The sequence below is a fragment of the Pristiophorus japonicus genome, chromosome 3 (assembly GCF_044704955.1).
Source record: "Pristiophorus japonicus isolate sPriJap1 chromosome 3, sPriJap1.hap1, whole genome shotgun sequence".
NCBI lineage: Eukaryota > Metazoa > Chordata > Chondrichthyes > Pristiophoridae > Pristiophorus > Pristiophorus japonicus.
Window position 1 is genome coordinate 29650795 of NC_091979.1, and position 27846 is coordinate 29678640.

A 27846-nucleotide genomic window follows, 5' to 3' on the forward strand; every position below is an offset into this window, starting at 1 on the left:
TATAAGATTATGACGGGGCTTGACAGGGTGGATGCAGAGAGGATGTTTCCACTGATGGGGGAGACTTGAACTAGGGGGCATAATCTTAGAATAAGAGCCTGCCCATTTAAAACTGGGATGAGGAGGAATTTTTTCTCTCAGAGGGTTGTAAATCTGTGGAATTCTCTGCCTTAGAGAGCTGTGGAAGCTGGGTCATTGAATACATTTAAGACAGAGATAGACAGTTTCTTAACCAATAAGGGAATAAGGGGTTATGCGGAGTGGGCGGGAAAGTGGACCTGAGTCCATGATCAGATCAGCTATGATCGTATTAAATGGCGGAGAAGGCTTGAGGGGCCTCCTGTTCCTATTTCTTATGTTCTTAAATCTTTGGGCCTTTTATTCGCCCTTCCCCCACAATTTTCTCCCCCGCTTAAATTCATGCTGGGCACATTGTCCTTGGAGGGGCCCGACACTCCGGCTGCTGTTTATATGCCAAAAAAGGCCCCAAAACCTGAAAAAAAACACTACCAACATTTTAAAAACTCTCTCGAACTCCCTGCAGTAAGCAAGTACCCAGCAGCACCTGCTGACTCCTAGCTCCTCCCACCTGGAGAGAGCTGCCCACTGGGCCACGACTGGGTTTACAGTTCCACGTATGCCAGCTGCCACCTCACTGACAGCACCCAATTGGCAATTTGTACAAAGGAGGCTTCTATAAATATGGCAATTACTAAATAATTGACAGACAGTGCTCACCGTCTTCACCTCCATTGGCACATATAGCAAGTAGCAATGCTTTTGGAGCAGGTTCAAAATATAAAGTTACAGGTACAGAAACACTAACACAAAGCTCACTTGCTCGGTTGAATAACAGCACATAAAGGGCGATGTTTTGTTCAAAGATTTGAATCTCTCGAAAGTAATCGGACTCGCTGAGCAACTTTCTTGATAGCATGCATATGGAATTGGTACTGGAAGCTGAAGCCATGCGAGAACAATATTTTGCAGACAAAGGATTATTAGAGTGTGGGATTAGAAATTAGGCCATTGATGCTGAATGAGTCACAAAATTAAAGAGGGCCCCAGAGGGAAAGTATTAAAGAGTACAAGGAATTGTAGGATGACAAAACAAAGAAGGACACCATTTGGCCCATCGTGCCTGTTGTTTATGTATATACCCTGTACACTCAATGTACAGTTATATAAGACCAATGAATGTATCTTTACACTGCATACAATATGCCTGTACCAGCAGAGGGTGCAACAGGTGGAGACCTAGAGGTCACCTGCACACTGTGGGTAGCCAGGTATAAAAGGAGCCCACCTGACTGTAACCTCATTCAGGAGCTGCAATAAATGGACTAAGGTCACAACAGTTCAAGTACAATACCTTACCTCGTGGAGTCATTACTAGAGTGCTTGCAAACACCACAGTGCCTGTGCTGGCTTTGTTCACTCAGCTCCCATAAATTGGGACAAGAGTAGATGGGTGCGGCGTGCAGCTAGTATTAGCACAGGAGCTGAGTGAGCGAAGGGGTGAAGAGAGAGAGAGGCAGAGAGGTTTAAGGAAAGGAATTCCAGAGGTTAGAGCCGAGACAGCTGAAGGCACGGCCACCAATGGCGGAGCGAAGGAAGTGGGGGGGTGCGCAAGGGGCCCGAATTGGAGGAACACAGAGGGTTGTAGGGCTGGAGGAGTTATAAAGAGGGAGGGGTGAGGCTAAGGAAGGATTTGAAGATGATGGTGAGAATTTTCCAATCGATTAGGGCAGTTTTGAGCTCTGGATCAAGTCCATAAACATTTGGATTGAGACTGTCAAACTGATTTTATATTGGACCCTTCCATAAGAAATAGGAGCAGGAGTAGGCCATTTGGCCCCTCGAGCCTGTTCTGCTATTTAATGAGATCATGGCTGATCTTCTAACTCAACTCCACTTTACTGCACTATCCCCATATCCCTTGATTTCTTTAATATCCAAAAATCTTTCGATCTCTGTCTTGTATATACTCAACGACTGAGTCTCCACAGCTCTCTGGGGTAGAGAATTCCAAGTGAGTGAAGACAGGCTAAGTGTGGGCAAAAATTTGGCAGATGGAGTATAATATTGGAAAGTGTGAGGTCATTCACTTTGGCAGAAAATTATTATTTAAATGGAAAAAAATTGCAGTACAGCGGGACCTGGGGGTACTTGTGCATGAAACACAAAAGGTTAGTATGCAGGTATAGCAAGTGATCAGGAAGGCAAATGGAATAGAAACATAGAAACATAGAAAATAGGTGCAGGAGTAGGCCATTCGGCCCTTGGAGCCTGCACCGCTATTCAATGAGTTCATGGCCTCACCAAGGCCCTTTACAACTGTAGTAACACCTCCCTGCCCCTGTACTCAAATCCCCTCGCTATGAAGTCCAACATGCCATTTGCTTTCTTAACTGCCTGCTGTGCCTGCATGCCAACCTTCAATGACTGATGTACCATGACACCCAGGTCTCATTGCAGTTCCCCTTTCCCTAATCTGTCACCATTCAGAATCTTGGCCTTTATTGCAAAAAGCAGGGAAGTCTTGCTACAGTTATACAGGGTATTGGTGAAGCCACACCTGGAATACTGCGTACAGTTTTGGTTTCCATATTTACAAAAGGATATACTTGCTTTGGAGGCAGTTCAGAGAAGGTTCATTAGGTTGATTCCAGAGATGAGGGGATTGACTTATGAGGAAAGGTTGAGTAAGTTGGGCCTCTACTCATTGGAATTCAGAAGAATGAGAGGTGATTTTATCAAAATGTATAAGATTATGAGGGGGCTTGACAAGGTGGATGCAGAGAGGATGTTTCCACTGATAGGGGAGACTAGAACTTGGAGGCATAATCTTAGAATAAGGGGCCGCCCATTTAAAACTAGATGAGAAGGAATTTCTTCTCTCAGAGGGTTGTAAGTCTATGGTTTTTGCTGCCTCAGAGAGCTATGGAAGCCGGGACATTGAATAAATTTAAGATAGAGGTAGACAGTTTCTTAACCAATTAGGGATTAAGGAGTTATGGGGAGCGGGCAGGGAAGTGGAGCTGATTCCATGATCGGATCATCCACGATCGTATTAAATGGTGGAGCAGGCTCGATGGGCCATATGGCCAATCCTGCTCCCGTTTCTTATGTTCTTATATTCGTATTAAGAAATTTCTCCTCATCACAGTCCTAAAAGGCCAACCCCTTATTCTGAGACTGTGACCCCTGGTTCTAGACTCCTCAGCCAGAGGAAACTTCCTCCCTGCATCTACCCTGTCAAGCCCTGTAAGAATGTTGTATGTTTCAATGAGATTACCTCTCATTCTTCTAAACTCTAGACAATATAGGCATAGTCTATTCAATCCCCCCCCCATCCCAGGAATCAGTCTGGGGAACCTTTATCGCACTCCCTCTATGGCAAGTATATCCTTCCTTAGGTAAGGAGACCAAAACTGTGCACAGTACTCCAGGTGTGGTCTCAACAGGGCCCTATATAGTTTCAGTAAGACATCTTTACTCTTCTACTCAAATCCTCTTGCAATAAAGGCCAACGTACCATTTGATCTGTTAATTGCTTGCTGTACCTGCATGTTCACATTCAGTGATCGGATACAGAGGGTTATGAGCAGATGTCCCCATCAACATGACTTAAGAAAAAAATGTTGTAAGTGAAGAAAGGCCATGCTCTGAAAATATAGATAAGGGAATAACTCTGCTCTTTAGTTTCGGATTTACAAAGTCTACAGCTTGCGGTAGCTGGGAATAAACATGACAGGGGAAGGAAACCACGCACAACTTTGTGTCTTGCATTTTCTGGATGATAGCATGTCTACGACACTTTAAAATGAAACATCACTTTGGTAAATGAGTGAAGAAAAGAATAACAGGCAGCTGGGAGATACTGTGGATGAGGGAACACTGGAGACTGTTTGAGCGGAACACTTAATAAAAATGTATCTTTACAGCAGAAAGGACTGACATGATATTCTGATTAAGAGAACACAATTAAAAAAAAGAAAGAACGACTTGCATTTATATAGTGCCTTTCACAACCCCAGGAAGTCTCAAAGCGTTACAACCATTGAAGTGTTTTTTGAAGTATGGTCACTATTGTAATGTAGGAAACGTTTCAAGGACACCCTCAAAGCCTCCTTGATAAAATGCAACATCCCCATCGCTACCTGGGAATCCCTGGCCAAAGACCACCCTAAGTGGAGGAAGAGCATCCGGGAGGGTGCTCAGCACCTCGAGTCTCGTCGCCGAGAGCATGCAGAAACAAACGCAGGCAGCGGAAGGAGCGTGCGGCAAACCAGACTCCCCATCCACCCTTTCCTTCAACCACTGTCTGTCCCACCTGTGACAGAGACTGTAATTCCCGTATTTAACTGTAAAGCCACCTGAGAACTCACTTTTAGAGTGGAAGCAAGTCTTCCTCGATTTCGAGAGACTACCGATTGTAATGTATGTATGCCTGGATTTACCTGCCACCAGGGGGAGCGACCGTCGGAGGTCATTGGGCCGCAGACACACACGTGCAGCCCTTGTATATAAAGAAAGCCTCCATGTTTATTCCTCACTTTGAGAGCTAATAAAGTAGAGTCAGATCGCCCCTGATTGAGTTCACGGTACTAAGCCTATTGAGTTTCTGCATATGCAACATTTGGCGATGAGACACAATACGAACTTTCACACACAAGAAAAATGAGCACGTTGGAATCCTGGAGCGATTCTGGGAGGATTGGGAGGATTTTACCGATCGCCTCGACCAATACTTCATGGCCAACAAGATGAATGAAGACGGTGACGCAGTTAGGCGCAGGGAGGTTTTCCTCACGATTTGTGGTCCAAAAATCTATGGCCTCATAAAAAACCTGCTCTCACCTGAACATCCAACGGAAAAGACCTATGAGGAATTGCGTGCACTGATTCGGGACCATCTCAAACCTAAAGAAGGCATCATTATCTTGAGATATCGCTTTTACAAGCATGTTCGTTCTGAGGGCCAGGATGTGGTGGAATTTGTTGCTGACCTGAGACGTCCCGCTGGGCCGTGTAAGTTTGGAACCGCGTTGGAAGACATGCTGCGCGACGACTTTGTAATAGGCATAAACCACGAGGTGATCCTGCAGAAGCTGCTGGCTGCGTCTCGCTGGATCTGAGCAGGGCCATCACGATCGCCCAGGCTTGCCTGACCACGGTCGATAGTACAAAGCAGATATCCTCGCAGAGTCGGAACTCCACGGCAAATACTGTGCACCAGATTGTGTCGTCGGGTTGGCAGAGCTGCACCTGGCAGGGCCGACCCGACTGTGTTTGCGAAACCTGTAGCTGCTCAAAATCCGCCATTGGGCACGAATCCGATTTCACCCTGCTGGCGTTGTGGGGGAAATCATTGGCCCCACAGTATATTTGTAGAGGCTGTGCGAAAATGGGGCACCTTCAGCGGATGTGTCCACAGCTCAGCAAGCGTGCTGCGACACACCACGTGGATGATGATGACCGATCCGGAGCGGATCCGGCAATGCAACCTGAGATACCCGAGGAGGAAGTGTACAGTGTACATTCGTCCCTGACAAAGAGCCAACCGATAATGATTGAAGTAAAATTGAACGGCGTGCCGGTATCTATGGATTTAGATACGGGTGCGAGTCGGTCAATTATAAGCCAAAGGACTTTCGAAAAGCTGTGGGACACCAAGGCCGTGAAATCCAAGCTGAGTCAAGTAAATGTAAAATTGCATACCTACACCAAAGAGCTCATACCAGTGATTGACAGTGCAGCAGTTAAGGTGTCATACGATGGGGCGGTTCATGATCTATCACTGTGGATCATTCCAGGCAATGGTCCAACGCTGTTCGGCAGGAGTTGGCTCGAAAAAATAAAGTGGAATTGGAACGATATTAAAGCTTTGTTATCGGTGGATGACGCTTCGTGTGCTCAAGTGGTGAGCAAATTTCCCTCGTTGTTTGAAGCGGGCATCGGCAACTTCAAGGGAGCCAAGGTGCAGATCCACCTGGACCCGAAACCAAGACCCGTCCATCACAAAGCCCAGGTGGTCCCGTACATGATGAAGGAGAAGGTCGAAATCGAACTGGACAGACTCCAACGCAAGGGGTCATTTCACCGGTTGAATTTACCGAATGGGCTAGTCCCATTGTTCCTGTGCTGAAGAGTGATGGCACTGTCAGGATTTGTGGAGACTACAAGATTACAATCAACCGAGTTTCGAAACAGGATCAGTACCTGTTACCAAAGGCTGATGACCTGTTTGCAATGCTAGCTGGGGGAAAGTCATTCACCAAATTGGATCTGATGTCGGCCTATATGACACAGGAGCTTGTCGAATCGGCGAAGAAACTTACATTCATCAATACGCATAAAGGGCTGTTCATTTACAACAGGTGTCCTTTGGGAATTCGCTCGGCTGCAGCCATATTTCAGAGAAACATGGAGAGTTTACTGAAGTCCGTCCCTAGAACCGTGGTGTTCCAAGATGACATTCTGGTCACAGGCCGTGACACTGCCAAACACCTGCACAACCTGGAAGAGGTTCTAGGTCGTCTGGACAAAGTGGGGCTCAGGCTGAAACATTCAAAGTGCGTCTTTATGGCACTGGAAGTTGAATTACTGGGAAGGAAAATTGCTGCAGACGGCATCAAGCCTACGGACTCGAAAACAGAGGCCATCAAAAATGCACCCAGACCCAGAATGTGACGGAGCTGCATTCGTTCCTTGGTCTTCTCAACTACTTCGGTAATTTCTTAGCTAAATTTGAGCACACTATTAGAGCCACTGCACATGCTGCTCAGAAAAGGTGACAACTGGATTTGGGGTGTATCTCAAGACAGGACCTTCGAGAAGGCTTGAAATCTGCTTTGTTCCAACAAATTGCTGGTACATTATGACCCGTGCAAGCGTTTAGTATTGGCCCGCGACGCTTCATCACATAGGGTTGGTTGCATGCTCCAACAATCCAAGAGTCGGGCAAACTACAACCGGTTGCGTACGCGTCGAGAAGCATGTCTAAAGCGGAAAGAGCCCATGGCATGGTAAAGAAAGAAGCTTTAGCCTGCGTATATGGGGTTAAAAAGATACATCAGTATCTGTTTGGGCTTCATTTCGAGCTTGAAACTGATCACAAGCCGTTCATATCTTTGTTTTCAGAGCATAGAGATATCAATACCAACGTGTCGTCCCGCAACCAGAGGTGGGTGCTGACATTATCTGCCTATGATTATGTCATTCACCATAGACCTGGCACCAAGAATTGTGCCGATGCATTGAGCCGTTTAACGTTGCGCACGCCGGAGGTAGAAAAGTCACAGTCCACAGATCAACTGTTGGTCATGGATGACTTTGAGAGGCCAAGGGTCGCTTGTGACTGCTCAACAAGTTAGGACCTGGACCAGCCAGAATCCGATCTTATCAGTTATAAAACGTTGTGTCCTTAGTGGTGATTGATCAGCCATTCCCAGGGGAGTCTGTGATGAGACCAAACATTACAACCATCGCAAAGACAAACTATCCATTCAATCTGATTGTTTGCTATGAGGTAATTGTTTTGTTATACCCAAGAAAGGCAGGGAGAGATTTGTATGAGATTTACACAGTACCCAACCCGGTATGGTGATGATGAAGGCCATTGCCAAGTCTCACGTTTGGTGGCCTGGCATTGACTCTGATTAGGAGTCATGTGCATCAGTGCAATACTTGCATGCAGTTAAGCAATGAACCAGTGGAATCTCTGCTAAGTCTATGGTAGTGGCCATCCAAACCATGGTCAAGGATCCACATCGACTATGGGGGTCCTTTACTGGGTAAAATGTTTTTGGTGGTGGTGGATGCGTATTCCAAATGGATAGAATGTGTAATCATGTCATCCAGCACATCAACAGCCACCATTGAGAGCCTTCGTGCCATGTTCGTCACTCATGGTCTGCCCGATATCGTTGTGAGCGACAACGGATCGTGCTTCACAAGTTTGGAGTTTCAAGAGTTTATGAGACTCAATGGTATCAAACACGTAAGGTCAGCACCATTCAAACCCGCGTCCAATGGCCAAGCGGAGCGGGCCGTCCAAACCATCAAGCAGAGCCTGAAACGCGTAACTCACGGTTCTTTGCAGACTCGCTTGTCACGCTTAGTTACAGGATGAGACCCCACATGCTTACCGGGGTCCCTCCTGCTGAACTGTTGATGAAGAGAGGTCGCTAGACCAGGCTCTCGCTTGTCCACCCTAATCTTAACGATCACATCGAAAACAGACGTCAACATCAGCAGTGGTTATCATGATCGAGGAAATTATGGTCAAGGCCCCAAGTGGGTCACTGGGACTGTTACGGCCAAGGAGGGTAACAGGGTGCTTATTGTCAGGCTCACTAATGGGCAAACATGCAGGAGGCACATTGATCAGATGAAATTGCGGCACACAGACGAACCGGAACAGCTTGAAGAAGACACCATCAATGACCAACCGATTCACATTCAGCCATCAGAAGACCCTGCTGTAGTCAATGAATCTGGACCTTCAATCCCCGACATGGACACTGCCACTCCCATTAAATCAGCTACCTAGCCTCAAGTCATGAATGACTCGGAGAGCTCACCCAGATCTGGAATTGAACTGAGACAATCAACTAGGGAGCGGAAAGCCCCGGACCGTCTCAATTTGTAAATAGGACTTATACCAAACTCTTGGGGGGGATGATGTAATGTATGTATTCCTGGGTTTACCTGCCACCAGGGGGAGCGACTGTCAGAGGTCATTGGGCCACAGACACACACGTGCAGCCCTTGTATATAAAGAAAGCCTCCATGCTTAATTCTCACTTTGAGAGCTAATAAAGTAGAGTCAGGTCGCACCTGACTGAGTTCACGGTATTAAACCTATTGAGTTATTGCTTACGCAACACCGATGATGATGATGATGTGGGAAACGCGACAGCAATTTGCGCACAGCAAGTGCCCAAAAACAGCAATGTGATAATGACCAGATAATCTGTGTTTGTTATGTTGACTGAGGGATAAATATTGGCCAGGACACCGGGGGGATAACTCCCCTGCTCTTCATCGAAATAGTGCCATAAGAACAGGAGTAAGCCATTTAGCCCCTCGAGCCTGCTCCGCTATTTAATAAGATCATGGCTGATCTGATCCTGGCCTCAACTCCACTCCCCCGATCTTTTACGTCGACCTGAATTTAACCTCTCATCTGAAAGACGGCACCTCCTCCAGTGCAGCACTCCCTCAGTATTGCACTGGAATGTCTGCCCAGAATTCGTGCTGAAAGCACTGTAGTGGGGCTTGAACCCTTAACCTTCTGATTGAGTAGATGTTGCCTGGTGCCAGCAGAAGAGATACTGCGTAATCTACATTATGGCTACACACTCATTACCAGGCAACGAAGTGAACTTAACGCTTTAGTTAAAGAAATTAAGACTTGCATTTATATAGCATCTTTCACAACCACCAGACATCCCAAAGCGCTTTACAGCCAATGAAGTACCTTTGTAATATAAGAAACACGGCAGCCAATTTGCACACAGCAAACTCCTACAACCAACAATGTGATAATGATCAGATAATCTGTTTTTGTGATGTTGATTGAGGAATAAATATTGGTCAAATAACTCCCAACCCCCCACTCTTCTTCAAAATAGTGCCTTGGAATCTTTTACATCCAGCTGAGAGAGCAGACAGGGTCTCAGTTTAACATCTTATCTGAAGGACGGCACCTCTGACAGCGCAGCACTCCCTCAGCACTGCACTGGGAATCTCAGCCTAGATTTTGTGCTCAAGTCCCTGGAGTGGGATTTGAACCCACAGTTTTCTGATTCAGAGTGCTACCCACTGAGCCACAGCTGACACACTATGCATTTGTGTAAAGAAGGTGACTGGGGCAAGTGGGTGAGGCACTGTGCGAGCCCTCTGTCATTTTAACAGCAGGACCCGGGTTGAAGGTGAGCCCAAGCCTGTAAGATGGGGTGTGGATCTCCCACCAAGTTGCACGGCTGTGATCCATATGATGATGTACAACTGCTTACTTACTGGTGTGCAGAATGTGACTCCTGTCCCCTTGATATTTAAATTCTTTACCACAGTGCTGGTTCCCTTGACTCACTAACCCAACAGATATCTATCGATCTGTCTTGAAAAGTCCAGCCTTCTGAGGGAGCGAGTTCCATATTTCTACTACCTTTTTGTGTGAGAAAGTGCTTCTCAATTTCGCTCCTAAATGGCCGAGTGTTAATTTAAAGTATGTTTTCCCCCTTTGTTCACGATTCCCCACCAGTGTATTTAGGCTATCGACTCCTTTCATCACCTTAAATGCCTTCATTCGCTCACCCCTCTTTATAATGTACAACAATATTACCCAATAAATAAATAAGTAAACCCAATTACTGATGGGTCCCAACTGACTGAAAAATAGCATGAATGACTTATGGAATTATTAAAATCACATCAATTTCTTAAAGCTAATCTACTATTATCTGAATGGTGACAGCTTAGGAAAAGGGGAGGTGCAACGAGACCTGGGTGTCAAGGTACATCAGTCATTGAAGGTTGGCATGCAGGTACAAAGCAGGCGGTTAAGAAAGCAAATGGCATGTTGGCCTTCATAGCGAGGGGATTTGAGTACAGGGGCAGGGAGGTGTTACTACATGTGTACAGGGCCTTGGTGAGGCCACACCTGGAGTATTGTGTACAGTTTTGGTCTCCTAACTTGAGGAAGGACATTCTTGCTATTGAGGGAGTGCAGCGAAGGTTCACCAGACTGATTCCCGAGATGGCGGGACTGACATATCAAGAAAGACTGGATCAACTGGGCTTGTATTCACTGGAGTTCAGAAGAATGAGAGGGGATCTCATAGAAACGTTTAAAATTCTGACGGGTTTAGACAGGTTAGATGCAGGAAGAATGTTCCCAATGTTGGGGAAGTCCAGAACCAGGGGTCACAGTCTAAGGATAAGGGGTAAGCCATTTCGGACCGAGATGAGGAGAAACTTCTTCACCCAGAGAGTGGTGAACCTGTGGAATTCTCTACCACAGAAAGTTGTTGAGGCCAATTCACTAAATATATTCAAAAAGGAGTTAGATGTAGTCCTTACTACGAGGGGGATCAAGGGGTATGGCGAGAAAGCAGGAATGGGGTACTGAAGTTGCATGTTCAGCCATGAACTCATTGAATGGCGGTGCAGGCTCGAAGGGCCGAATGGCCTACTCCTGCACCTATTTTCTATGTTTCTAAGTACATAGAACACAATAAAAAAATCAACAGTTCCTGTACTTTAATCGGTTATAAAGCCTGCGTTCGATCCAGTAGGTACTGAATAATATTGAAATTCTGTTATGCAATAGCTCCATCTGGTGGGTGTCCAATAATTCTGCAGCTTCAAATTCAACTCCTGATCGACTGACAATCATCCCACTAAGTGTGTTTGAGTTTGGATTACTTCACTTGGGTAAATAACATATCTTCCGATATTACATCAAGTGGATAAAGTATCTCATACCTTTTGCCAAGGATCTCATCTACATCTTAATTTTGAATGTGAAGGAGTTGAATTGATGTGCAGGCCTCTCCCTGGTTACTGATTTTATCGAATTATTTATTTATCTTTATCAGTGCAATACTGTGAGAGCGCTGCTTTGTCAGAGGTGTTATACTTTGGCTGGGAATTTAAGCTGTGACCTTGTTTGCATGTTTGGATGGATGTTAAAGGTGACATTACTTTACTGGTAGAAGAATAAAAGCCGTGAATATCCCAAGCAACAAACGGCTTGGGGGCAGTTGAATTGTTAAAAATGTCAATCCTGAGCTGATCCCGCCTCCAAACCGCACACTTCCGGTTTTCCCGGAGGCAGGGCTGGCAGCCAATCCGCTCTCACAATTTGACTATTGTAATGAGACGGGAAGCGTCTATTTTTGCCGTCCATTGTGAATTTAATTGCCTGGGTACAGGTTTCACACAATTCATGAAACACGGCAGTTGAGCCAAGACAGGGACTGCTGCATCCAGGAGGTAAGTGGCTATATACCTAGCTCCTGGATCCAGGGTCCCTGCCTAACCCCACCCCCCCGTGATAGGAGACCCCCACACGAAGCTTCCGATCGCCTCCCCAGGCCTCGCCCCCCCCCACCCCCCACATCTCCAACGATGATGATAAGGCCAGCGACAATCGTCCGCCCCCCCTTCACCAATCCCTATGGACCCCCCACCCCGCGATCCACGATATACCCCTATCGCCTGCAAATCCCCGATCCCCTGCCGATCCCGCAACGCACCTCCCCCCCCCCACCAATCCGCTCTCCCCCCTCCTGTTTGCCACCCCTCTCCCACCGATCCACAACCCCTCCCCCTCCCACGATCCCTCCCCCCCTGGACCGAGCCCTCGCAACTTAGGCCTACCCACCCGCAGCCAGCCAGCCTCTCAAACCGAGGCCTAAGTCGGCAGGGCCTAGAGGTAACCCGGCCTCCCAACTTTCCCACCCACCTCAGGCCCCCGCCCAGCCCGCCCCCAACCCACCTGCCCGAAGAGAATTCCAGCCAAAGTGTCTGCTGTTCAAAGTCATTCATTTATTTTTCTCAAGGTGTCAGCTGTGCCTCAGTAAGTTGCACTCTCGTCTCTGAGTCAGAAGGTTGTGGTTACAAACCTCACTCCAGAGACGTGAGCTCAAAATCCAGGCTCACGCCCCGTCAAGAACTGAGGGAGCGCTGCATTGTCGGAGATGCCGTCTTTTGGATGAAACGTTAAACCGAGGTCCCGTCTGCCCTCTCAGGTGGATGTAAATGATTCCATGACACTATTCCAAAGAAGAGCAGCGCAGTAGGGGCCTGACCAGTATTTACCTCTCAACCAACACCTAAAACAGATTTTCTGGTCATTAAGTTCATTTGCTGTTTGATGGGAGCTTGCTGTGCGCAAATTGGCCACCGCGTTTCCTACATTACAACGGTGACTGCACTTCAAGAGTACTTCATTGGCTGTAAAGTGCATTAGGATGGTCCGGTGGTCATGAAAGGCGTTATATCAATGCAAGTTCTTGATTTCTTGTATCTGGGTGAGGTGCTACCGAGCGATGTCTGTCTTATTGCGAACCCTGTGATGAATAGGAAACAAACCACAATGGTACTGCTGTGCTTTGACAGCATTCCCTCTATCTCTGCACCAGCCTTGAAGAAGAAAAATAAACAGCTTGAATGCTGTAATTTTTCATAAAATTATGAACCTCAAAGGCAAAAAGCTGGTTTGTATTTCCCGTAGGCTTGCGTTGCTGACTGCCAGAGTGCTGAATGGTTCAAATAACAGAATGCTAACGTTTTATCCTCACTTTCCCCTCGTTGCCTCAAAAGAAAATGTTGACTGTTAACAAAATCTTACCACGGATTAATCTGTGAGTTAAAAGATAATGGCAAAAGAACATGGTTGAATTTAAGAAAAATAGTTACTTTGATAGGGACGCCATCTTGAAGGCTTTGGTGTTGAAGAGATTTAATAACTGCCCGACATTATCACAAGGGAGCACAGAAGGAAAGAAAGAATGTGAATTTATCTAGCGCCTTTCACGGCCTCAGGAAGTCCTAAAGCGCTTCAAGGCCAATGAAGTACATTTGAAGTGCAGTCACTGTTAGAATGTAGCTGGAGATAACTAGATCTATTCATTGGCTGTAAAGGGGGGAATGGTAGCATAGTGGTTAGTAATCCGGAGATTTGCATTCAGATCCCACCTCAGCAGCTGGGGGATTTAAATTCAGTTGAATAAATCTGGAATAAAATGCTAGTATTAATGATGGTTACCATGAAACTACTGGATTTTCATAAAAACCCATCTGGTTCACTAATGTCCTTTAGGGAAGGAAATCTGCCACCTTTACCCGGTCTGGCCTATATGTGACTCCAGACCCACAGCAATGTGGTTGACTCTCAACAATCCTCTGAAGGGCAATTAGGGATGGACAATAAATGCTGATCTTGCCAGTGACGCCCACACATTGTGAATTAGGACGGATTTCCTCATCGGCGCCAAGCCCCGAAAACTCCCTCGGGAGCCAGCGCCTCACAACTTGAGCCTCCTCGGGGAAATCCCCCCCGTGCCTTTCAGTTCTGTGCGGAGGGGTTTCCTGTGCGGAGGGGTTTCCTGTACGGGCTGCTCTTGCACACGCTCCACATTGCCATCCTCGTCTGCCGTCCGAACACGCAAAAAAAAAGAAAAAAAAAGAGAAAAAAGAGGGTGTTGCACGGAGCAGTTTCGTGCAATAAATTTTTAAGTCAGCTCACGGGCTCCCAGGCTGCCTGCAATTTCTGCGGTTTGGAGGAGTCCGTGTTTCATGTTTGTATGGAATGTGCGAGGCTGCAGCCCCTCTTCCAATATCTGAAGGGGCTGCTCCTCAAATTCTGGTTGCACGTCAGTCCCACACTCCTGATCTTTGGGCACCCTGTGCAGAGGGGAGCGGGCAGGTCTGAGGGCCTCCTCGTAGGACTGCTCCTGGGCACGGCCAAGGGGGCCATCAGCCGGTCCAGGCAGCGGGCGGTCGAGGGGGTCGTTCAGCCCGACTGCCTGCCTCTCTTCCGCGGTTACATCCGAGTCAAGATGTCCCTGGAGATGAAGCACGTGGTGTCCACCGGTACGCTCGTGACCTTCCGCGAGAGGTGGGCGCCGGAGGGACTGGAGTGCACCCCCGGCAACCAAATTTTAATTTGAACCATTATTGTTAAAAGTTCATTCGTTTAATGTGTCGGCTTTGGTGCCCCTCCTTTAATCAGGGGTCACTTGATTTACATTTGATTTACAGGTGCATCTAAAATAGTTGTAGAGCTGTTGCATTGTGAGTGGCTTAGCCAGTCACGTGATGTTCACAAGACTCGATAAAACCCCAGTCAGTTGGGTTCGGGGGGGGATCCATGATGAGGCAGGTGGTTGTGAGCCTGGTGGATGAACAGGTAATGTGAAGTATGATTGTTAAACCTTTTGCTAATAAACCAACTAGTTATGAATAGCTATGTGTTGCTATGAATTCTTAAGCAAAGAACCCATGAAATACATTACCTTATACTGGATTCCCCCACCAGAATAAATAGTTACTTTGTATCTACCCTATCGAATACATTTATCTTTTTAAAGACCGCGATTAGACTCTCATCCTTCTAAACTCAAGAGAAAACAAATCATGTCTATGCAACCTGCCGTCATGATTTACCCATTTAAGCCCTGGAATAATTCCGATGAATCTGGGCTATATTCCATTCCAAGGCCAATATACATTTTCTGAGGTGCCATGCCCAGACCTGAACGGCGGCTCCAGATGGGGTCTGATCAAGGAACTCTAATGTGACCGTATTAAAGGGCGCACTGTGGAGATTTGTCTTCCATTTTAGCTTTACACTGCTTTCTCACTGTATTTGAAAACATTCCTTTGTATTACAGATCACGCTGGGGCAATTGAGGAGGGCAAGCTCCTAACTAATGCAATAAGCAGTGATTCTGCCGTCATTGGAGGTAAGGGCAAATCAGGTTGTGCCGGGCTACAAAATCCTTGGTCTTGCAGATTTCCAAGGCTGCTTCTTCATTGGAGGGTAAAAGGAAGAAGCTATACCTGGTGGAAATCAGCGTTGAGCACTGTTCGGTTAAACTTATGTCGCGTACTAAGTTAGGCACCCTTGATATTGGCACAATAGCATGTCTCAAGCCCAATCTCCAAGAGATCAAATCTTCAGCCGAGCTTCGAGACACCTCTCCTACTATCTTGCCAGAGCTTGGAATCTTTATCTGTATTAACATGAGAACATAAGAACATAAGAAATAGGAACAGGAGTAGGCCATACGGCCTCTCGAGCCTGCTCCGCCATTTAATACGATCATGGCTTATCTGATCATGGACTCAGCTCCACTTCCCTGCCCGCTCCCCATAACCCCTTATCCCCTTATCGTTTAAGAAACTGTCTATTTTCGTCTTAAATTTATTTAATGTCCCAGCTTCCACAGCTCTCTGAGGCAGCGAATTCCACAGATTCACAACTCTCTGAGAAAAGAAATTTCTCCTCATCTCAGTTTTTAATGGGTGGCCCCTTATTCTAAGATCATGCTTCCGAGTTCTAGTCTCCCCCATCAGTGGAAACATCCTCTCTGCATCCACCTTGTCAAGCCCCCTCATAATCTTATACGTTTCGATAGATCACCTCTCATTCTTCTGAACTCCAATGAGTAGAGGCCCAACCTACTCAACCTTTCCTCATAAGTCAACCCCCTCATCCCTGGAATCAACCTGGTGAACCTTCTCTGAACTGCCTCCAAAGAAGGTATATCCTTTCGTAAATATGGAAACCAAAACTGCACACAGTATTCCAGGTGTGGAATACTGCGTGCTATTATTGATTTTTCTTCTCCTCTTCTCTCACCCCTTTGGAAAGAGATTCGGGACAATGTTTACACTAAAGGCATTAACTAGCTGCAAGTGGTTTTTGTCGCGGTGCACCAGCGCGTGAGTTTTTCATTTCCCACACCAGTCCACCTTGGAAGGGCAATTGGTAATTGTAATGTATGCACCTGTGAGTGTGCTCACTGGTTTGTCGAGCTGTTGCTACCAGGCCGCCTGCAATTTCTGCGGTCTGGAGGAGTCCGTGTTCCATGTTTTTATTGAATGCGCGAGGTTGCAGCCCCTGTTCCATTACTTAAAGGGGCTGCTCCTCAATTTCTGGTTGCACTTCAGTCCCACACTCCTGATCTTTGGGCACCCTGTGCGGAGGGGAGCGGGTAGGTCCGAGGGCTGTTCCTGGGCACGGCCAAGGGGGCCATCAGCCGGTCCAGGCAGCGGGCGGTCGAGGGGGTTGTTCAGCCTGACTGCCTGCCTCTCCTCCGCGCATACATCTGGGCCAGGGTGTCCTTGGAGATGGAGCACGCAGTGTCCACCGGTACGCTCGCAGCCTTCCGCGAGAGGTGGGCGCCGGAGGGACTGGAGTGCATCATCACCCCGGCAACCAAATTTTAATTTGATTTTATGTTTTAAAGTTTAATTTGTTTTAATTGCCGTGGTTTTGAGTGTCCCCCTCCCCTTTTATAGGGGACACTTGTAAATTATATGGTTTTAATGCCCCCCCAAAAAAATCACAAAAAAACCCACTAAAAACAAAAAAAAAGAAACAAAAAACATTTTTTAAAAAGGGGCAGTTAAGTGTCTGGAGTGTCCCCCAGATTGGGGGGCACTTGATCTAACGTTTATTTTGTTCCCCCCCCCTCAAAAGAGTTGTAGAGCTGTTGCTCCCAGGCTGCCTGCAATTTCTGCAATCTGGAAGAGTCCGTGTTTCATGTTTTTATGGAGTGTGCAAGGATGCAGCCCCTGTTCCATTATTTAAAGGACCTGCTCCTCAATTTCTGGCTGCACTTCAGTCCCACACTCCTGATCTTTGGGCACCCTGTGCGGAGGGGAGCGGCTAGGTCCGAGGGCCTCCTCGTAGGACTGCTCCTGGGCACGGCCATGGGGGCCATCAGCCGGTCCAGGCAGCGGGCGGTCGAGGGGGTTGTTCAGCCCGACTGCCTGCCTACTTCCGCGCGTACATCCGCGCCAGTGTGTCCTTGGAGATGGAGCACACGGTGTCCACCGGTACGCTCGCGGCCTTCCGCGAGAGTTGGGCGCCGGAGGGACTAGAGTGCATCATCACCCCCGGCAACCAAATTTTAATTTAATCCTTAATGTTTATTGTTTAATTTGTCTGTTTGTCAGTTTTAGTGTTTCCCCCCCCCCCCCCCCCCACTTTTAGCCAGGGGGCACTTGTATAATTTGTGTTTCTAGTGCCCCCAAAAAAAACAAGGGGGCACTTGTTTGAAAGTGTCTGGCATGTGCCCCCCTTTAACCAGGGGGCACTTGATTAATTTTATCTACAAAATAGTTGTAGAGCTGTTGCTCCCAGGCCGCCTGTAATTTCTGCGGTCTGGAAGAGCCCGTGTTCCATGTTTATGTTAAATGTGTGAGGTTGCAGCCCCTCTTCCATTAGTTGAAGGGGCTGCTCCTCAAATTCTGGTTGCACTTCAGTCTCACACTCCTGATCTTTGGGCACCCTGTGCGGAGGGGAGCGGGCAGGTCGGAAGGCCTCCTCGTAGGACTGCTCTTGGGCCTGGCCAAGGTGGCCATCACCCGGTCCAGGCAGCAGGTGGTCGAGGGGGTCATTCAGCCCGACTGCCTGCCTCTCTTCCGCAGTTACATCCGAGCCAGGGTGTTCCTGGAGATGGAGCACTCGGTGTCCACCGGTACGCTTGCGGCCTTCTGCGAGAGGTGAGCATCGGAGGGACTGGAGTGCATCATTACGCCCGGCAACTAAATTTTAATTTGACTTAAGTTTACCGTCTAAAGTTCAATTGGTTTATTTTAGCGGTTTTAGTGCCCCCCTATTAATCAAGGGGCACTTGATAAATGTTTACAACTAAAATAGTTGTAGAGCTGTTGCATTGTGAGTGGCTTAGCCAGTAACGTAGGGCCCGAGCTCGGTCGAAGCCAAGGCCCGCCCAAGTGCCACTCAAAGGACCGCCGATGGCTGCCGCGAGACCGGGCGGTACTTTGCCAGGAAGATCCCTCAAAAAGAGATGACAGACCGCCTGGCAGAAAAATAACGGCGGCAGTGGGCGTCAGTTGGGACTCGGGTCATCCACGATGGGGTATGCAGTTGTGAGCCTAGTGGATGAACTGGTAATGTGTAGTCTGATTGTTAAACCTTTGTTAATAAACCAAACTAGTTCTAATAGCAATGTGTTGAAAGGAATTCTTAAAAGAAAGACTTAGATTAGCCTTTCACGGCCACCGGATGTCTCAAAGCACTTTATGGCTCATGAAGTACTTTTGAAGTGTAGTCACTGTTGTAATGTGAGAGCAAGGGGTCCATGAAGCAAATACATGACAGTGATAAGAACATTAGAAATAGGAACAGGAGTGGGCCATACGGCACCTCGAGCCTGCTCCGCCATTTAATACACTCATGGCTGATCTGATCATGGACTCAGGTCCACTTCCCTGCCCGTTCCCCATAATCCCTTATCCCTTTATTGTTTAAGAAACTATCTACTTCTGTCTTCAATTTATTCAATATCCCAGTTTCCACAGTTCTCTGAGGCAGCGAATTCCACAAATTTACAACCCTCTGAGAGAAGAAATTTCTCCTCATCTCTGTTTTGAATGGGCGGCCCCTTATTCTAAGATTCTGCCCTCTAGTTCTAGTCTCCCCCATCAGTGGAAACATGCTCTCTGCATCCACCTTGTTAAGCCCCCTCATAATCTTATATGTTTCGATAAGATCACCTCTCATTCTTCTGAATGCCAATGAGTAGAAGCCCAACCTACTCAACCTTTCCTCATAAGTCAATCCCCTCATCCCCAGAATCAACCTACTGAACCTTCTCTGAACTGCCTCCAAAGCATGTATATCCTTTTTTAAATATAGAAACCAAAACTGCATGCAGTATTCCAGATGTGGCCTCACCAATACCTTATATAGCTGTAGCAAGACTTCTCTGCTTTTATACTCCATCCCCTTAGCAATAAAGGCCAAGATACCATTGGCCTTCCTGATCACTTGCTGTACCTGCATACTATCCTGTTGTGTTTCATGCACAAGTACCTCCAGGTCTCACTGTACTGCGGCACTTTGCAATCTTTCTCCATTTAAATAATAACTTGCTCTTTGATTTTTTTTCTGCCAAAGTGCATGACCTCACACTTTCCAACATTATACTCCATCTGCCAAATTTTTGCCCAATCACTTAGCCTGGCTAGGTTCTTTTGCAGATTTTTTGTGTCCTTCTCACACATTGCTTTTCCTCCCTTCTTTGTATCATCAGCAAACTTGCTTACGTTAAACTGAGTCTCTTCTTCCAAGTCATTAATATAGATTGTAAATAGTTGGGGTCCCAGCACTGATCCCTGTGGCAACCCACTAGTTACTGGTTGCCAACCAGAGAATGAACCTTTTATCCTGACTCTCTGTTCTCTGTTAGTTAGCCAATCCTCTATCCATGCTAATATATTACCCCCAACCCTAGATACCAGTTTGCACCACGTCATAGTCAGTTTTATCCTCTGCCCACATGACCTCTCGCATTGTCCAGTCAACCAACCTTCGCCCCCCACCCCCCTACCCCATCTCTAATATTGTTATAACCAATTAACTAAAGTGTTCAAAGAGAAAACAAATTGTTTTTTCAACCCCTTTAATTTTTCTCGCATCAGTGTCCAGGAGATGAATCCTAGAGAGTTGGCGACCCTGTGCACGCTGGGTTTCGCACTAAACTGCCTGAAGCCTATTCTGCATTGGGCCCTCACAGCCAGCAGGGAGAAGAGACTTTCACCCCATCAGTCTGGGCTGGATTCAAACTGAAGTTCCAAAGATGAAAGAGACTGGATCAATTGGGCCTTTATTCACTGGAGTTTAGAAGGATGAGAGGGGATCTCATACAAACGTATAAGATTCTGATGAGACTGGACAGGTTAGATGCGGGTAGATTGTTCTCGATGTTGGGGAAGTCCAGAACCAGGGGACACAGTCTTAGGATAAGGGGTAGGCCATTTAGGACCGAGATGAAGAGAAACTTCTTCACTCAGAGAGTTGTTAACCTATGGAATTCCCTGCGGCAGAGAGTTGTTGATGCCAGATCATTGAATATAGATATGGCCCTTATGGCTAAGGGGATCAAGGGGTATGGAGAGAAAGCAGAAAAGGGGTACTGAGGGAATGATCAGCCATGATCTTATTGAATGGCGGTGCAGGCTTGAAGGGCCGAATGGCCTACTCCTGCACCTATTTTCTAAGTTTCTATGTTTCTATGTTTCTATGATTGGACAATGTGCACCATCTAGTCCCACGATAAATAGTTGGGGTCCCAGCACTGATCCCTGCGCCACCTCACTAGTCACTGTATGCCGTTCTGAAAAGGACCCGTTTATTCCCACACTTTGCTTCCTGTCTGCCAAACATTTCTCTATCCACGTCAATACATTACCCCCAATACCATGTGCCTTAATTTTGCACACTAATCTCTTGTGTGGGACCTTGCCAAAAGCCTTTTGAAAATCCAAATACACCACATCTACTGGTTCTCCCTTATCCACTCTACTAGTTATGTCCTCAAAAAACTCAAGAAGATTTGTCAAGCATGACTTCCCTTTCATAAATCCATGCTGACTTGGACTGATCCTGTCACTGCTTTCCAAATGCGCTGTTATTAGATCTTTAATAATTGATTTCAACATTTTACCACTACTGATGTCAGGCTAACTGATCTATAATTCCCTGTTTTCTCTCTCCCTCCTTTTGTAAAAAGTGGGGTTACATTAGCTACCCTCCAATCCAGAGGAACTGATCCAGAGTCCATGGAATATTGGAAAATGACCACCAATGTATCTACTATTTCTAAGGCCACTTCCTTAAGTACTCTGGGATGCAAACTATCAGGCCCTGGGGATTTATTGGCCTTCAGTCCCTTCAATTTCCCTAACGCCATTTCCTGACGAATAAGGATTTCACTCAGTTCCCCCTTCTTGCTAGACCCTCAGTCCCCTCGTATTTTCGGGAGGTTATTCGTGTCTTCCTTAGTGAAGACAAAACCAAAGTATTTGTTCAATTGGTCTGCCATTTCCTTGTTCCCCATTATAAATTCACCTGATTCTGACTGCAAGGGACCTACATTAGTCTTCACTAATCTTTTTCTCTTCACATATCTATAGAAGCTTTTGCAGTCAGTTTTTATGTTCCCTGCAAGCTTACTCTCATACTCTATTTTCCCCCTCCTAATTAAACCCTTAGTCCTCCTCTGCTGAATTCTAAATTTCTCCCAGTCCTCAGGTTTGCTGCTTTTTCTGGCCAATTTATATGCCTCTTCCTTGGATTTAACACTTTTCCTAATTTCCCTTGTTAGCCACGCTTGAGCCACCTTCCCTTTTTTATTTTTACGTCACACAGGGATGCACAATTGTTGTAGTTCATCCATGTGATCTTTAAATGTCTGCCATTGCCTATCCATTGTCAACCCTTTAAGTATCATTTGCCAGTCTATCCTAGCCAATTTACACCTCATACCATTGAAGTTTCCTTTCTTTAAGTTCAAGACCCTAGTCTCTGAATTAACTGTGTCACTCTCCATCTTAATGAAGAATTCTACCATATTATGGTCACTCTTCCCCAGGGGGCCTCGCACGACCAGATTGCTAATTAATCCTCTATCGTTACACAAGACCCAGTCTAGGATGGACTGCTCTCGAGTTGATTCTTCGACATATTGGTCTAGAAAACCATCCCTTATACAGTCCAGGAACTCCTCCTCCACAGCATTGCAACCAGTTTGGTTAGCCCAATCAATATGTAGATTAAAGTCACCCATGATAACTGTTGTACCCTTATTGCACACGTCCCTAATTTCCTATTTGATGCCGTCCCCATCTTCCCTACTACTGTTTGGTGGTCTGTACACAACTCCCACTAACGTTTTATGCCCTTTGGTGTTTCGCAGCTCTACCCATATAGATTCCACATCATCCACGCTAATGTCCTTCCTTACTATTGTGTTAATCTCCTCTTTAACCAGTAACGCCTCCTCCTTTTCTTTCCTGTCTATCCTTCCTGAATATTGAATACCCCAAATGTTGATTTCTCAGCCTTGGTTACCCTGGAGCCATGTCTCCGTAATCTCAATTACATCATATCCATTAACAGCTATCTGCGGAGTCAATTCATCCACATTATTACGAATGCTCCTCGCATTGAGACTCAGAGCCTTCAGGCTTGTTTTTTTAACACTCTTTGTCCTTTTAGAATTATGTTGTAATGTGGCCCTTTTTAATTTTTGCGCTTGATTTCTCTGCTCTCCACTCTTGCTTTTCTCCTTCCCACCTTTTGCTTCTGCCCCATTTTTACTTCCCTCTGCCTCCCTGCATAGATTCCCATCCCCCTGCCATTTTAGTTTAAACCCACCCCAACAGCCTAGGTCATTGGTTCTGGTCCTGCCCAGGTGCAGACCGTCCGGTTTGTACTGGTCCCACCTCCCCCAGAACCGGTTCCAATGTCCCAGGAATTTGAATTCCTCCCCCTTGTACCATTCTTCAAGCCACATGTTCATCTGAGTTATCCTGCGATTCCTGCTCTGACTAGCACGTGGCACTGGTAGCAATCCTCAGATTACTACCTTTGAGGTCCTACTTTTTAATTTAATTCCTAGCTCCCTAAATTCAACTTGTAGGACCTCATCCTATTTTTTACCTATATCGTTGGTACCTATATGCACTACGACAACAGGCTGTTCACCCTCCCCTTCCAGAATGCCCTGCAGCCTCTCCGAGACATCCTTGACCCTTGCACCAGGGAGGCAACATACCATCCTGGAGTCTCGTTTGCGGACGGAGAAACTCTGATCTATTCCCCTTACAATTGAATCCTCTATCACTATAGCTCTCCCACTCTTTTTCCTACCCTCCTGTGCAGCATGCACTTTCTGTCACAGTGTGCCAACTGCACTTCAGTGTACCATCTGATTCACCACGAGCATTGCCACGTTGGAGCCACCAAAGATATTGTAACATTCGTAGTCATCATAGGTGATCCCTCGAACGAGGATTTTTGCTTCCACATGGGATCACAGATGTTTCAATGAATGACCCGATATTCCAGTCCTGAACTCCAGGGGTGGAAGATGCCTGTGCTTGGATTTTTTTAACGTGTCATGTCCATTGCACATTAGCCACCACACGGACTTGACAGAGCTCGGCCTTTATCCAGTGGCAAGAGTTAACCAGGATGACTGGGGTCCTGTTCGGCTGCACGGACCTAGCACACACACGTATTGCAGTGTGGGCGGGCCTGTGCTGCCCCTGGGCCCTCGCCTTTTCTGGGCCCCGTAAAAGTTGTAGTACCACATGTACTAGCTGCAAAATGTGTCTGAATCACAACAATAAAATATGTCACACTTCTCAAAATATCCTGACAAACACTTTATTCAACTTTGATGGCTCAAATTCTAAAACACTAAATAAAACTTTGGCCCGGAACTTGTGGTGTGTAATAACAGTGAACTAACGGCGTTTACCGTCATTACCCCTCTGAAACTGATCGCAACTTCAGGATTTACGCATGCGCGTCAGTCATTCCCTGCTCCGACAGTGGCTGCGTTGTGGCCCTCCGTTCCCCCCTCCACCGCCCCCCTCCCCCGCCCCACACCGCCACCCGCCTCCCCGCCCCACATCGCCACCCCCCTCCCCGGACCCCTCCCCCTCCCCGCCCCACATCGCCACCCCCTCCCCCGCCCCTCTCCCCAGCACCCCCCCCCGCCCCCATGCTCCCTCCCCCGCCCCACATCGCCAACCCCCTCCCCGGCCCCCTCCCCACATCGCCAACCCCCTCCCCGGCCCCCTCCCCACACCGCCGCCCCCTTCCCGCCCCACACACCCTCCCCCAGCCCCTCTCCCCAGCCCCCTCCTGCCCCCACGCTCCCTCCCCGCCTCACACCACCACCCCTCTCCGCCCCCCTCCCCATCCCCCTCCCGGCCCCCCTTCCCGCACCACACACCTGCGTCCCCCCCTGCCCCACACCCCCACGCCCTCCCGCCCCACTCCCCCCCCACAGCCCCCCCGCCCCGCGCCCCCTCCCTGCCCGACACCCCACACCCCCTCTCCGCCCCACACCCCCGCCCACCCCTCTCCGCCCCACATCCCCGCCCCAGACCCCCACAACCCCCTCCCGCCCCACACCCCTGCCCCACACACCCACCGCCCACTCATATAGCCTGCAATCAGTATAACTGACAAAACTTGGTCTTTTCGGTGGTAATATCGCTGTTAAGTACCCCACTGAAAGTTAAGCCTTGCTGGAATCGCTGCAACTGGGGTAAAAGCAGCTTTTCAATAACTGGTTTCCTGTCTGTGAGAATTCTGCAATGTGATTGGCTGCTTGTTGAATCCCCATGACAGAGCGCTGCAATCAATTGAAGGTCGAAAAAGACAAATTCCTCGCCAGTGAAATTGCGAAATCTCCGAGAGCAGCTTTCTTCGGGTCCAGCCAGAAACATCTCGGCTTCCCCGCTGACCGCAAGTTATGGGCCAATATTCATTTATCCCGATTTCTCCAATTCAATATTGGGAAGACCAAAGCCATTGTTCCCTGGCAACTGACTCCATCCCTCTCCCCAACTCCTGTCTGAGGCTGAACCAGACTGTTCGCAACCTTGGTGTCACATTTGACCCTGAAATGAGCTTACACAACATATCCTCAGCATAACTGAGACCGCCTATTTCTACCTCCGTAACATCGCCCGTCTCTATAATCTCCTTCAGCCCCACAACCCCATCCCCCACCCTCCTCCTGAGATGTCTGCGCTCCTCTAATTCTGCCCTTTTGAGCATCCCTGGTTATAATCGCTCAACCATTGGTGGCCGTGCCTTCTGTTACCTAGGCCCCAAGTTCTGGAACTCCCTCCCTAAACCTCTCCACCTCTCTACCTCTCTTACCTCCTTCAAGACATTCATTAAAACCGACCTCTTTGACCAAGCATTTGGTCACACGCCCTAATGTCCACTTATGCGGCTCGGTGTCAAAACTTTTATCTCATGATACTCTGCCTTGGGATGTTTCCCCACCTAAAAGGTACTATGTAAATACAAGTTGTTGTTGTAGTTGTTGTTGTTGATGATTGGCTGAAGTTTCCCTGTGTGGTGCTGGGGGAAGCGCTGCACTGTCGGAGGCGCCGCCTTTCAGATAAGACGTTGAATGGGGGCCTCGCGTGGTGTGCAAGATCCCACAGCACTGTATCGGGGAGGAGTTCTCCCGGGTATCCTGGGGCCAATATTTATCCCTCAATCAACATAACAAAAAAACTGATTATCTGGCCATTAGCACATTCCTGTTTGTGGGAGCTTGCTGTGCTGCAAGTTGGCTGCCGCATTCCCCACATGACAACAGTGACTACACTCCAAAAGTCCTTCATTGTCTGTAAAGCTTTTTGGGACGTCTGGTGGTTGTGATAGGCGCTATATAAATCCAAGTTTCTTTCTTCTCCTTCTTTCTTCTGTACTTCCCGGAGATGGATCCTGGGAAATCCAAACCTCAGCTGGGAAATGTCCAACCCTGGCAAGCAGCATGGGTACTGAACGAGAAACCTAGCGAGGACGGAGACCAGACTTGAAGGTCTTAATGCAGTGAATAAAACCCATGTTTTTAAGAATTTCGATTCCTGTTTCTGCAAAAACATCAGGGAGCAGATATTTCGCTTTGGGAGGAATCGGGAAATTGCGAGCAAAATGCGTTTGAAATTGCCGTGGTTCAGTTAGGTTTCAAGTTTCTGCTAAAATTCATTTGCATAATCACAATGGCAAAATCTTCAATCAGACAGCGCTATCAGCCAGCACAATGGAATGTAATTGTTTCTTTGCTATTCTTTCCATGAGAAAGAACTCCTTGATGTAGTTAAGAGTGGTAACTTGGTGCAGTTTTATTAATACAGCTGAGATTGGGTTTATCAACACACATAAGCATTTTTAGAAAGAGTGTCCAGTCCTCCACCTGTGAATAACCCATTTTAACATCACTGAAAGAAACTATACTGAACCCTTCAATAGCTTCATTGGCATACACCAGTCTGTTTCTAAGTTAATTAACTATGTTCGTATAAGAAACACTTGTAAAACGTGCATGTGTGCCTAAGCAAGTGAGCGCAATTTGAAGAGCCTTCCCGAACCAGCGCAATGGACGGAAACTTGCAATGTCGACCCGGGACGGGGCCAGTTTTGTGGGCAGAGCCTGATCCGGGCAAATTGAACCTTCAACCAGGGTGAAAGTTCATGGAAAACACGTGGTCTGTGGCGTTTAGAATTCCCTGACCTTCGGCACAGGTTCGGCCAATTCTGCCCAGATCGGGCTGATGTAACAAGCGGAAACTCGATCCCCAGTTTTATGGCCTACATAGCTACAAAACCTGGAGGCAGGTCCACCACCCGTGGCCAGCCACTCTCTGTGTTGCCCACAGTCTCAGCTGGAGATGGCGATTTCCCAGCTAACAGCGTGGTGCCAGGGTTTGGGTCTGTTGTAGATTTATTGAAAAAAAATGGTTTGGTATGATCAGTCAACAACTCCATTATCGTTGTATCATGCGACTACCACAATGGTAAAAGACGAACTAGATGGACCTTGGTCTATTTTCGTCTAGCTATTCCTGTATTCTGAAGGTCCAGTTTAGCTCCGAGGCTGATCTGCAGTTGCTGCCTTCATCGTTTTCCATAGAGCCATTCCCTGAACATATGAGAAAGTCACCAGAGTAGCCAGCAAGGTAGGAAGGACTCACACTAGGGTTTCCATGTGGATAGTAGAAGTTTAAGTACAACATTAATCAGATTTAAGAACCTAAGAACTTAAGAAATAGGAGCAGGAGTAGGCCATTTGGCCCCTCGGGCCTGCTATGCCATTCAATAAGATCATGGCAGTTCTTCTACCTCAACTCCACTTTCCTGCACTATCCTCATATTCCTTCATTCCCTTAGTATTCAAATATCTAGCGATCTCTGTCTTGAATATACTCAACGACTGAGCCTCCAGAGCCCTCTGGGTAGAGAATTCCAAAGATTCACCATCCTCTGAGTGAAGAAATTTCTCCTCATCTCAGTCCTAAATGACCGACCCCTTATTCTGAGACTGAGACCCCTGGTTCTAGACTCCCCATCCAGAGGAAACTTTCTCTCTGCATCTACCCTGTCAAGCCCTGTAAGAATTTTGTGTGTTTCAATGAGACTCATTCTTCTAAATGCTAGAGAATATAGACCTAGTCTACTCAATCTCTCCCAATAACTCCATCCCAGGAATTAGTCTGGTGAGCCTTCGTTGCAGTCCCTCTATGGCAAGTATA

At 47.3% G+C, this 27846-nt stretch overlaps 1 protein-coding gene across 1 annotated transcript in view; it reads left to right on the top strand.

The window, feature by feature from the left end:
• The window catches only part of LOC139253699 (contactin-associated protein-like 5), a 1150822-nt gene that overhangs the window by 1119876 nt on the left and 3100 nt on the right, over nucleotides 1-27846 (top strand). Inside the window, exon 23 of the mRNA XM_070873518.1 lies at nucleotides 15411-15482. Within this exon, the coding sequence (XP_070729619.1) occupies nucleotides 15411-15482 (72 nt within the window). The remainder of the gene's footprint in view (nucleotides 1-15410; nucleotides 15483-27846) is intronic.